General features: G+C 39.5%; 1 protein-coding gene across 5 annotated transcripts in view; it reads right to left on the minus strand.

The window, feature by feature from the left end:
- Positions 1-3,190: 3,190 nt before the first annotated feature.
- Positions 3,191-14,024, minus strand: part of LOC140480762 (enhancer of polycomb homolog 1-like) — a 258,043-nt gene continuing 247,209 nt past the window's right edge. For 4 of the 5 annotated variants that reach the window (XM_072576103.1, XM_072576106.1, XM_072576105.1 and 1 more), the window contains 2 exons: positions 11,538-11,898; positions 3,191-4,527 (listed from right to left, as the gene is read on the minus strand). In XM_072576103.1, coding sequence (XP_072432204.1) covers positions 4,455-4,527; positions 11,538-11,898 — 434 coding nt within the window. In that variant the 3' untranslated portion in view covers positions 3,191-4,454. Of the gene's footprint in view, positions 4,528-6,947; positions 7,101-11,537; positions 11,899-14,024 lie in introns of all 5 variants that reach the window. The other variant, XR_011961397.1, reaches the window with a different exon arrangement.

Genomic DNA, 14,024 nt, shown 5'->3' on the forward strand with positions numbered 1-14,024 from the left:
AAGAGGGGTCCTTGGATGTGTATTTATAATAAATCTGAAGATTAGATTAGATTAGATTCCCTATAGTGTGGAAACAGGCCCTTCAGCCCAACCAGTCCACACCGACCCTCCGGAGTAACCCACCCAGACCCATTTCCCTCTGACTAATGCACCCAACACTCTGGGCAGTTTAGTGCGGCCAATTCACCTGACCTGCACATCTTTGGACCATGGGAGGAAACTGACAGAGACACTGTCAGTTGAATGTGCAAACTCCACACAGACAGTTGGCAAGGCAAGAATTGAACCTGGGACCCTGGTGCTGTGAGGCAGCAGTGCTAACCACTGGCAGGATACGGTGCGACCATTAGAAAGGTAGACATTATGCATATGTTTGTGGCAAGAATTGAATAAAACAGCAAGGATATTAAACTAAGCCTTCACAACACTGGCCTGTCCCCAGCTGAAGTAGTGGTTAATTCTGATCAAGGTCTTTTGAAAAGGTGCAGAGCAAATTGGTTTATTCTCCAAGCAGAGGTTAAGGGGAGAGTTGATAAAAGATTTTCAACTCATGAAGGATTCTGATAGACTACCATAAGTTACCATTAGTAACTAGAACAAAGAACACTACAGCACAGGAACAGGCCCTTCAAGCCCACCAAGCCTGTGCCGAGCCAGATCCTCGATCTAAATCTGCCGTCTATTTTTAAGAATCTGTATCCCTTTGCTCCCTGCCCATTCAGGCCTCTGTCCAGATACATCTTAAATGACACTATTGTTCCCACCCCTACCACTGCGGCTGGCTACACATTTCAGGCACCCACCACCCCCTGCTTAAAGATCTTTCCATGTATAACTACCCTAAACTTTCCCCCTCTCACTTTGAACTTGCGACTCAGAGTAATTGAGTCCTCCACTCTGGGAGGAAGTTCCTTGCTATCCCACCTTGTCTACACTGCTTATGGTTTTGTAGGCCTCAATTAGGTCCCCCCTCAACTGCCTTCTTTCCAATGAAAATAATCCTAATCTATTCAACCTCTCCTCATAACCAGCACCTTCCATACCAGGCAACATCCTGGTGAACCTTCTCTCCAAAGCATCCACATCCTTTTGGTAATGCGGCAACCAAAACTGTACGCAGTATTCCAAATGCTGCCAAACTAAAGTCTTATACAATTATAAGATGACCTGCTAACTCCTGCACTCAATCCCTTGTCCTATGAAGGAACGCAAGCATGCCTTCTTGACCACTCTACTGACCCACGCTACTACCTTCAGGGAACAATGGCCCTGAACACCCAGATCTTTCTATACACCACTTTTCCCCAGGGCTTTTATTTACTGTATAGTTCGCTCTTGAATTGCGACTTCCAAAATGCATGATCTAGCATTTGTCCAGATTGAACTCCATCTGCTATTTCTCTGCCAACTCTCCAATCTATCTATATTCTGCTGTATTCTGACAGTCCCCTTCACTATCTGCTACTCCACCAATCTTCGTGTCATCGGCAAACTTGCTAATGAGGCAATTTACACCTTCCTCCAAATCATTTATGTATATCGTAAACAATAGAGTCCCATCCCGGATCCCTATGGGACACCACTGGTCAAAGGTCTCCATTTTGAGAAGCTCCCTTCCATTTACTACTGTTTCCTGTTGCCGTACCAGTTCTCTATCCATTGAGCTAGAACACCTTGGACCCGATGCAACTTCACCTTCTTAATCAGCGTACCATGGGGAACCTTACCAAAAGCTTTACTGAAGTCCATGCATATGACATCTACATCCCTTCCATCAATCAACTTTGTCACCTCTTCAAAGAATTCTATTAGGTTTGTAAGATATGACCTTCCCTGTACAAAACTATGCTGCCTATCACTGATAAGCTCATTTTCTTCCAAATGGGTACATATCCACTAAAGAAAAGATCTATCATAGAGCCAAAGGATAACAAGGAAAAAAATTTTAAACAATGAGCATGTGTTTTGATTAATTGCTTTCAAAAGGAATTGGATACATATTTGGAAACAAAACACTGAAGATGATGCAACTAATTGGACAGCTCCTTCAAAAAACTGATACGTACACTGATTGCATAAAAGGAGAACATCTGACATACAACAATTTAGAAAACTATTTGGAAGTTTACTTGTGAATTTGGATGAGGCTTGCTTTACTTATGAGAACTTCAATGCAGATTTTAATGTTAAAAAATACATTTCTTGTTATACATCAACTTTGATACTGATTTAACGAGAACAAAAGGTTCAGATTTCCACAGAAGAAGAAAACAGGTGGCCATGAGAAGCAAACTCTATATGTGGAGTTCATTGGCAGGGTTGAGCAGGTCTGACATTTCTTAAACTCAACAATGAAGAAAACACGGAAATGGATCATAGCACAATCGATAATCAAGGAAAAGCTGCAGCAGGCTGACGGTGAGTAACCGAGTGGGGTGAAGTCAACTGGAGTAAAGCCAATCTATTGAGCCAGTAGTGAGATACAAATGATTGCTAAGGAATTTTGGAAGTGGAGCATATTAATATGGTGGCAATTTTAAAACTTCTATCAAAGACTATGTACAAAAGAAACATGCTTGAGGGCAGAACATGTCTTGATGATGCTAAGTATAAATATTTGTAAATGCAGATTACTGGGTCAAGATGGGTATAAGGTGGCACAAAATTCTTACAAGGCTACTGACCCAAAGTGTTTGATCCTCTCAAAAAAGAAAGCAATATCCTCTTTAAATGGGGAAGATTCACAAAGGAGAAAGAATGGTGTGATTGTCACAACGGTCATTACTTTTATGTTTGACCAAGAGGCAATTATTTTCCACTGATCTAATTGTGCAATCCAATAAAGTAGTAAAATGAAAATAATCAGAACAAAGTAATTACTGAAATTCAAACAAGGATCAATTTACTTTCTTCAATATAAGCATTAGGTCTTGAAAAAGATGTGTTATAAACTTAAGTTATTTATGAAGTGGTCCAATAAGTTACCTCCTCAAAGCATTACCAGCCACATAATTACCCCCCAAGATTTTTTTTTAATATCTAACTTACCAGCATGGTAAAATGGTGAGAGCTCACATTTCATAATGCTTCAATTACAAAATACTGTAAATACACAAATTACTTTTCTTTCTAATGTAGCAAGAAAAATAACTCCAACACACGATACAAAATTTAAAAAAAAACACAGCTGTTGGTCAACATATAATGCCCTGGGTTTATTTTGTGAGAGTTCTGTCACAATTCCAGGTGGGATTAAAAACCTTGAGGATATATATGCCATTGGACTGGGCATTCAGACTCAGGTACTGACAAAGCACTAGTAGTAGTCTGTTAAGTACCAATCTCTTCACAGAAGAGAGGTCTATTATTTCCAAAGGAAGGCACCCGATATCGTGGTTCTGGCCTTATAGCCTTCACAAGAATCTGAAAGTAAAAGCTGGCTGTTTCAGAAACTGGAATGATGATACACGTACAGCAACTACTGCATTCATCTCCCTTATCTCCTTGTTGTTTCTTCTCTTTTTCATGTGAACAAGTGAAGAATGAAGTCTGTGTGTACAGGAGCACAAAAATCAACAAGAAAATTACAACTTTAACAGATACAAAAATAACTGAATGATGAATGAACAATGAAAAAAAGCTTGGGAAACTCTGATACAGCTCAGATTTGTTTTGAAGGAGGTCCAATTTGTTTAAACTCAATTGAGCAAAAAACTAAGCAGCATAGAAAATAATTAGTGCTAAAATAATTTTGCAGAAGCATCCTTGCTTCTGAAAAAGTGTGACTTCATTTCCAGCTTGTTACTTGCGGTAGAACAAATAAGTGGAAGATCCCTATGTCTCCATGAAGTAGTTCCATCCCCATTTACAAACTGATGCCTTAATTTTCAAATCTGTATGTATGTCACCATTTTTACATGATACACAGAAACTCAGGGACCCAGAGGGGAACCAAGTATGTTCACCATATACAAAATACCGAGGAGTCCACAGCTACCTAACACATTTACTACAGCACAGGAACCAATGAAGGTACAGTGTACAAAACTGTAAACACAGCACAATAAATAGATAAAACAGCAGGTTCCGCACCATGCACATGATGTGATGACACTTCATCTCTATAGATCTCTCACATCTCACTCTTACTGGTTGCAATTTTGTTTTTTTTTCAAGTGCAAAGCATCACAAATGAACAGTTCAGTATTCAAGTAACATATATACAAGTGTATTACAAATATGCAGTACTGTACAGATAATTGCTGTATCATAATTTACAGATGTCAATTCCTATTAACAGTAACAAAAAAAGCATGAGATGTGCATTGCCATCAAGTCCCCAGAGCTGCCATGGAAACGCAATGTGCTGCATTCCGCCATCCCTTGCATTCACAAACGCTATTGATGCATAGCACCTAAATGAGTTCCCAAGGCTGCAGCTATCTTTGTGGACACTACGTTACTTCCATTGCCACTGTATTGTCTGCTATACTGTTTAGTGCTGGCTTTTCTGTGTCGTGGTTTTCCCTGGAGAAATAAAAAGAAATAGGTTGTTAGCCACTGATTATTTTTCATATCTTTCTTTAACATTTAAAAATACATAATGGCAGCAATGCATTATTATGAGCTTTGCAGTAAGCCACATTTAAAGTAGATTTTATGAAATAAAATTTGAGAAATCTAGCAACCTTTCAAAAAGAACTATGTCTGACTCTATGGTCCCTGTTCTGTGACTCGCATATCTGGTAGAATATTTTGATACAAGCATTCCATTTTCAGTCAAGCCCATCCATAGACTTCAACCTGGTTCGAAATTTTGCTTCCTCTATGTAGGTGAACGGCAAGATCCACAATTTATTCCTTTTACCCCTGTTGTCAGTTTATGCAATAAACACATTTCTCCTATTAACTGTCTAATATTTTGTTATCAGTTAAGTCAAACATTAGTAAGGACCTCAGTAAACTACCACACTCCACACATGTAACCAAGTCTTCAGTCAAATTACATTGTCACTAAAAAAGGAATAGACAAGAACTAGACTTGGTGACCTCCAAAATGGGAGTGCAACTTGAAGGAAAACCTCTTGTTTTTAATCAAGGTAGACAAATTTAAAGGAATTCAGTTTACTTAAGAATACAAATTGAGCGCTGACTTACAAGATGTTACATATACTTTGTTTAATAAACATGACCCAAAGATTTCTACAACCCTTACTTACAATGTCTGGCAAACAAGTTTCTTTCAGTGAACAGTTCTACCCAGATAGATTATCATAATTTACTTTCTCACTCTACTTGCTTCAATGAAAAAAGGTACAGAAGTGGAAAAGATAGCAATATTTATACACATTAGGAAGAAATACCCACTTCAATAGTTGAAATGATTTGTAACTGTTAACAGCAAAGTGTTTTGGAGTATTCGCCATTGCAATTCAATATTTTCAAGAGGGTCATCATAATGAACACACGTTAAGAGTGGTAGCTTCGAGTGACAGCAACTGTTCTACCCAAAATGGGAGAATGTCATATGCATACTACTGCACAGGTGAAAGACTAATTTTCATTAACTATAGTAGAGTAACAGGCAACAAAATTTGGGCCTTGGATTTTTCAATGTAAACAGAAAATGGCAGTCTTACTGGAAGGGAACCATCCAAGTCATCCTTCCTTTTGGATTACTGCCAAGCATTTTCAAAATGTGATGGCAGAAACTACGAAGTTATGCAGTATACAAACTACAATGTGAAGAGAAACAATAAATACCAAACAAGGTATTATGTGCATTAAAAGTGGTGCACATTGATTTGGAAGATTTATGAGGAAACAATTTATGCCAAAACTTGTAAAATTAAATAGATGGTCAAGAATTGACCAGTAAATGTTGCAATGACTTCTCAATAACTGTGCGGTGAAAAATAATTTCATTGCAATAAGAGTGAAACCTTAAAATTTAGCATTAAAATGAAGCATGACAATAGTCTTTGTCTGACAACCACAAAAGTGCAAAATGAGATAAGAGACAGGTGAGGACTATAGCTGGGTTGTTGGATGTGTTCTATTTTTACTCAGAGCAACTTCTTGACATCATCACCCCATTCTATTCACTCAACCATACACCAGTTTATGTACTGCCAAAGAAAACAAATCTAGGGCGACTTTGGGAAATCTCGAGAAAATTCCTCCTACCCATCCTCAAAAGATGACCAAATGAGTTCCAGAACACTCCACTGAATACAACGTCCCCTAGAATTGTTAAGCAATGATCAACTGATGTCCCTGTAAAGATTAACAATTATTGCCAAGCAAGTTTGCTGTACATTCTTCCTACTATTCCACTTAGGACAATTTCTATTCATGTGTGCATATTTATTACATCACATAGCTATACTGCACATCCATTCTATTCTTTATGAATGAGGGGGATCAAGAGAGAGATCCAGGGTCAGCAAACATTTAGTACACTCTGGAGAAAGTTCCACTACTTTTTTGGTTTAGCACTGAACAGGTACGGAGTCAAAAAGAATGACTGGTCCACTAATCAACTTCTTGCTAATATGATTCTTAAGAAGTGTGTGTTTTGGTTATTACTTACATTACATTAAAGAATATATAAGACTAAAATAGCTTTAATATCAATATTCTACGAAGAGCTATGAAGACATACAATGGGAGTTCAAACTACATGGATAAAGGCCATTTCTTCGCTGTGTTACGTACAATTTAAAAATACTAAAGATCAACTGTCTGGACTTACTGAATGATGGTCTTCAAAATTCCACATCAGCCACAATAACTTAAGCAGGTTTTCATATCAAAATATATTTGTATATTTGAGGCTATTTTAGCCATTGATTTAAAAATGAAAATAAAGGGGTTTTCCCCCAAAAAGGGACATGATCCAACTGCTCACTTAAAAAAATATAAAAAAACAAAAGCACTTTACTTGCCTCCCAACCTCCTGCTCCTACCCTTAAAGTTTCCCGATGTGCTGTAGTAAAGTCTCCTTTTATGACTCCTATTTCACCATCTGGGTGGCAACATCACGTCTCTATGGCGCAATGAATTGCAGGGCCAATGACGTGTTTATGGAGAGACACTTCCTGCAGGTGTGATGTTTAAAGAGTGAGTCATCATCAGTACCCTTTTACATATATAAAAAAAAATCAAACCATCAAATTATGATTAACTTAAATTTTCAGAATATGTGGCAGGGCAGAGATGTTTTCCACTTTAACAGCAAGTTTTGTGACATCACACCATTGGGCTTGATAACTCCTTCAAGCCAGCTCCTCAAATATTCACTCACCTTTGTGAAAAAGGGTACTGATCAAGAGATATCATTTATATTTTGAAGCCTTTTTCTTTAACTGTGCTTCAATCTCCACACAAATGATCGAAACAATCTTAGGGAAGGTAGAGTCGAGAAAGAATCATTGGAGATACAGCTCATTAAGATTCAGCCATCATAAAAAAAATCTACAAAAATGCATCATCTTTTTATGATGTCTGCTATCTATAATGCTCTTGAAGGCTAAAAAGAGGGTTGACATAAGGCAAAACACAGAAGTAACCACTCCACAGCACCGCATATAGGTGCTAAATGCAAAAGAATACATTCATGTCAAAACAACTAAACATTTTTTTTCTCCACCAATCACTATATTCAATTGAACTCTCTCAAATAGTAGAAAACAAAGACAGGGAGATTTTAGTTGATTCAAAGCCTACCTTAAGTACAAAATTGCTGAAGCACTGCCCTCTGAATTCAACTTTTTCTGACTTTGCTGGTGGCTTGAAAACATTTCTACTAAATGAAACATTCCACTGCCTATTTATGCACAGTTTATCCAATGGTTTTGTTATGGACAAAACAAATGGACTAGATTGGTGTAATTTTGACATTATCAACTTTCTTCATACATAGGAGCAGAAGCAAGCCAATCAACCCATCGAGTCTCTCCACAGGTGATCTGATACTCTACTCCATTTTCCAGCCTTTTCCCCTTAATGCTTGATTTCCTTACTGATTAAAAATCAGTCTATATCAATCCTGAATATACTTAATAACCACCCCCGAGGCCTTATGGGGAAGAATTCCTCAAAGTCATTACTCAGAAAAAAATTCCTTATTTTTTTCTTAAAAGGACAATACTTTCTTAAATTATAACCCAGTCCTGGATGCTCTGCAAGGGCAAATAACCTATCTGCATCTTACCAACTCCCAAAGACTATATGTTTCAATAAGATCATCTCTCATTCTATTAAACTCCAAGAAGCACAGGGAGAAAGTGAGGACTGGAGATCAGAGTCGAGAGTTGCTGGGAAAGCACAACAGGTCAGGCAGCATCCGAGGAGCAGGAGAATCAACGTTTTGGGGATAAGTCCTTCATCAGGAATGAGGCTTGTGGGCCAGGGCTGAGACAGAAATGGGAGGGCAGTGGGGTGGGGTGGGTAGCTGAGAAAGCGATAGGTGGATGAAAGTGAGGGAGAAGGTGATAAGTCAGAGGGGGGAGTGATGGACAGGTCAGGAGGGTGGTGCCATGTTGGATGCTTCAGACTGGGAAAATGAAGCGGGGGGGGGGGGGGGGCGTGAAATATGAATGACGCAGCTGTGTAGTTGTTGTGGTTCTGTTCGCCGAGCTGGGAATTTGTGTTGCAGACGTTTCGCCCCCTGTCTAGGTGACATCCTCAGTGCTTGGGAGCCTCCTCTGAAGTACTTCTGTGATGTTTCCTCCAGCATTTATAGTGGTTTGAATCTTCCGGTTGTCAACCGGAAGCGGCAGAGACAAACCACTATAAATGCTGGAGGAAACATCACAGAAGTACTTCAGAGGAGGCTCCCAAGCACTGAGGATGTCACCTAGACAGGGGGCGAAACGTCTGCAACACAAATTCCCAGCTCGGCGAACAGAACCACAATAACGAGCGCCCGAGCTACAAATCTTCTCACAAACTTTGAGCTGTGTAGTTGCTGGGTCACAAGGTAGAATATTAGGCGTTCTTCCTCCAGGTGTCAGGTGGTAACGATTTGGTGGAGAGGCCAGCCCAGGACCTGCATGTCCTTGACGGAGTGGGAGGGGGAGTTGAAGTGTTCAGCCACAGGATGGTAGGGTTGATGGGTTGTGGGTGTCCCAGAGACAGTCCCAAGCCTCCAACTCAGCACCCCTCTCTGAACCTGTACATCACTCCCCTCTCTGACCTATCACCTTCATTCACCTCTCACTTTCTCAGCTACCCAGCCCACCCCACTTCCCTTTCTCTCTCAGCTCCAGCCCACAAGCCTCACTCCTGATGAAGAGCTTAAGCCTGAAGCGTCGATTCTCCTGCTCCTTGGATGCTGCCTGACCTGCTGTGCTTTCCCAGCAACACACCCAAGGAGTACAGGCCCAAAACAGTCACCTCTCCCCACAAGACAGTTTATCCATAAGGATCAGGCAAGTGAACATTCTTTGGACTGCCTCTAATGCTAGTTTATCCTTCCTTAGATGGAAGGTCCAAAACTGATCAGTGTTCCAGCAAGACAGCCCTATTTTTATACTTTATGTTGGCCTTTATTTCAATGAAGGTCAACATTAAATCTGTATTCCCTAATAACTGCTGAATTGGCCAACTTTGTGATCTATGCATAATGACTCCCAAATCCCTCGTGCTGTAGCTTTCTGCAATATACCTCCACCATTTCAATAATATTCAGCTCTTCTTCTTCCTGCCATATTCCATCTACCAGATTTTGCCCATTTGCTTAACCTATCTGTATCCCTCTGCAGACTTTGCCTTCTTCACCTCTTTGCCTTTCCACCTATTTTTGCATAATCTGAATGTACTGGAGCCACATTTGCAATTTCCTCATCCAAATCATTACCATAAATCAGTACTGACCCCAGTACTGATCCCTGTGCCACTGTACTAATTACAGACTGCCACCCTGAAACTACCTCCCTTCGCCCAACTCTCTTACTTCTGTTAGTTAGCTAACTCTCTATCCAAGCTAATAAATGACCCCAACACCATTGGCTTTAGTGGTCTCATGTATGGAACCTCAATAAACACCTTCAAAATTTAAATACATTACAGCCCCTGCCTCCCCTTTATCTTGCTGTTTATTAGCACCTCAAAACATTCTAATAAATTTATCAGACATGATTTCTCCTTTGTAAAACCAAGCTAACTCTGCTTTATCATAATAGGTATTTCAAATGCTATTATATCATTATGATGAACACCATTTTCACAATAACGTTAAGCTAACTAGTCTGCAGATTTTTTTTTGGGTCTCCTTACCATTTCAAATAAAGGTATTATATTGGTAAAGCTGTTGAAAATTGCACAGGTAGACTGCACAACATTTATTTACACCATCTATAATATCTTCTCCAAGTCATCATGATACATACGTGATTGACCATCAAGGGTCAAAGGCAACTGCAGTCAACCCTGAATCTAACTTCATGCTCTCACATACATACTTCTAACCTGGAGAAGCGTTGTGGTATTATCACTGGACTATTAATCCAGAGACCAAAGTAGTGTTCTGAGGAGCCAGTTCAATTCCGCTATGGCATAATGTGGAATTTGAATTCAACAAAAATCTGGAATTAAGAATCTGAAAATGATCATGCAGCCATTATTGAGTGTTGGGAAAAACCCATCTTGTTAACTAACATCTTTTAGGAGACGCAACAGCCACCATTCCTTCGTATGGCCTACATGCAATTCCAGAACCACAGCAATATGGTTGACCCTTAACAGCCCTCTAAGCAATTCAGGATGGACAATACATACTGGCATGGCCAGTGATGTTCCTATCCCATGAATGAATAAAAAACTTGGGGAGAATAAGAATTAATAGCAATGTGTAGGTGAAATCTTGGCTACTTCCCTCCTTGCCCTTTTCTGATCCAAGGTCAACTGCAATACCACTTTAGTTGCCCCAAGCGAAACCAGCATGCACACCAGTATAAAACTGAGCTAAAAGTGAAGACCACACAAAAGCACAAATTCAAAACAACTAGCTCAAATTACATAGAGATTAGAATTGAAAAATATAAATTATAAAAGGATTTGGACCGGTCATGAAATTAGATATTACAAGGTGCTTTTCAATTGAATTTCTTGCCACTAATAGGTGATACCTTTTAGATGGTTGCTGTAGAAAATCTCAAAATGGGTCATGAAACTAGAAGAGTAAAGACTATATAACTGAAGAATTCTGAAAGTTCACAACTTCATTAAATCTCATTTGTTCTACTCTCTCCTTTCAGGATTGGGTAATAATCCATTCATTGGTCATAGAGACTGCATGAATGAAAAATGTCACCATCCAGACAAACTACAGAATGAAATTTATCTTTACTACAGCACTCAAGGGAATAGGTTGTTATAGGTAATACTCTTTTTTACTTGACAGAGCCCACGTTCAATCAAATCATGACTAATGAGATCTATTAACTATGAATTTACTGGTAAATATCAGGGCTCAAATGAAGTAAATAAATCTACTGTAAAGTATATACAAGCTTTCAGATAATGAAGCTTACCTTGGTACTCCATCCATGGAGGTGGAGCCTGGAACCTTGGGCACCTGACAATTTGCTCCTGTAGCCAGTTTTAAGGCAGATGTTGGAACAGTATTTAAAGTTCTAGGTATATGACGTGCATTCAGACTGGTGACAGAATTAACAGCAGCTACTGAACTAGGTACACCTAGACGAAGGCTGTTGCCAAGCAGAACCTGAGGACTTGAGTTTGCAGGATTTCCATGGTGACTCAGTGCACTGAGGGAAGTTGCTGTCTGTGTGTTGCTGCAGGGCGGCAGTAAGGCTGAACCTGCTGATGATTGACTGGTTTGTACAAGTGCTGTAGGCGTGGTACTAGTGAGGTGTAAGCCCTTGTACGATCCTGAAGAAAAAGAAAAATGACAACATCACTAGAACACTGACCTGATTTGGGCTAGGACAAGGAAGTCTAATCATAAAGCAAACTAGTTTAATATGATTTTCATTCATAATTGTTTAACTACAAGGCATCTTTCTCATAAAAGCTTCGTCTTAGTTTTAGCTCCCTTACTCAACCAACCTGTTCCAAATATACTATTCTTTTCCACCAATACTTAAATGGAAACTTCAATTGAAACTTGCACAAAATTTAAACTACCTTATTCAAATGCTTGTTTTTAAAAATCAGCATGAACTGTTCAGCATGAATAGCTAAAATCAATAGGAAAATTATTTCAAATATTACAGGAGTGTAAAATGGAATGTAGCATGAACACGAATTCCAGTCTTTGGAAATGTTGTCTTACTAGGACAGTAACCCATTCAAAGGCCCCTGGGAATAGGATGCTCATGTTTTACCTCACAAAACTTTATGTACAATACTTACATTCTGCATGCTATCTTGACAAAAAAAACCTATTGCTCTGTTAAGAACTGTAATCTAACTTCAAAATCATTTAAAAATTCAATTGATCAGCATAAATCAGATTTTTCCTACTACAAAAGGACATTACCTGCAATGTATATCCATGCACACTTAGGTTTTACATTTTTTGCAGTAACATCGTTCAAAATAACGATAATACTATAAGAGGTGAATAGTATTTGGAACTCACGAGTAAGACAAGCAATGGTTTATCTCCTTAGCCAATAGATTGAAGTATAATGGAAATAAACAATCTTGGATCAAGAAGTGGCATAATCTACATAGGCCAATTCAATTTCAAAACAGGTGTAAAATGAATAAGGAACAAAACAGGGCAATCACCTAGCAGGCACAACAGCAAAGTCAGCCCTGTCGCCCCCTAAGGTCTCCTTAAGGGTTATATAGCACAGAAACAGACTCTACAGCCCCATTCGTCCACACCGACCAGACATTGCAATCTGACCTAGTCCCATTTGCCAGCATTTAGCCCATATCTAAACCCATCGTATTCATGTATCCAACCAGATGCCTTTTAAATGTTGCAATTAGATCCACCTCCCCCCACGTCCTGTGGCAACTTGCTCCATGCATCTAGAATACACTGAAAAAGTCACCCCTCTGAGGGCTGGTGAGAAAATTGGGAGACATGTCTCTCACCCAATCAACAGCCTGAATAGTCATACTCAGTAATCCTGTGCAGACCATATCCGAGATAACATCACCACTGACCCGGTGTATGACCTTTTCCACTGGCAAGACAAACCCACAGTACCTTTGTTATCCATCACCAAAAGTGGCTTGGCAGCAGTACTACTGACCAAGATGGTCAAGTCCCAAGAGGCATAGCTGCTAGTCTGGGTCTAGGTCAGTTGGGTGAACAAGAGGGGAAACATACTTGACTCTGCCCTCACCTATTTGCCTGTTACAAATGCATTGGTTTATGACAGTACTGGCTGGAGTGATCAGTGCATAATTCACGTGGAAACAAAGTTCCATCTTCACATTAAAAATATCTCCTACTCCCCAGTCTTCAATTTCATTCACTTCATGTGATATTAAGGAGTGGCTGAAGGTACTACAGACCGCAAAGGACACAGCAACACTCTGGAAATAGTATAGAAATCTCATATTCTACAAGTTGCTGCTCTCCTGGCCAAGCTGTTCTAGCACAATTACAAAATTACCTACCTGCTAATGTGAAAATTTGCTCATAGGTCCTACACAAAAGTCAGGATATATCCAACCTGGCCAATTGCCATTTCATCAACCTACTCAATCAGTAAAAGTGATGGGAGGGATGATCAACAGTGCTATCAAGCAGCATTTGCTTAGCAATAACCTGCTCACTGACATTCATTACATCCTTAGTTCAAATATAGGCAAAAGGAGGTGAATTCAAGAGATGAGGGGAAAGTGACTGCTCTTGACATCAAGGTGCATTTGACTGACTGCAACATCAAGAAACCCTAGAGCAAGGTTTATCACAAACTGCGGTTGATGTAGACCAGTCATCTCAGCTTCAAGACATTACCAATTAGGCCCAACTCTTTTTAATTGTTTCAATGACCTTCCTTCCACAATGCACGATATTGGGCACTATTCTT

The sequence above is a fragment of the Chiloscyllium punctatum genome, chromosome 8 (assembly GCF_047496795.1).
Source record: "Chiloscyllium punctatum isolate Juve2018m chromosome 8, sChiPun1.3, whole genome shotgun sequence".
Classification (NCBI taxonomy): domain Eukaryota; kingdom Metazoa; phylum Chordata; class Chondrichthyes; order Orectolobiformes; family Hemiscylliidae; genus Chiloscyllium; species Chiloscyllium punctatum.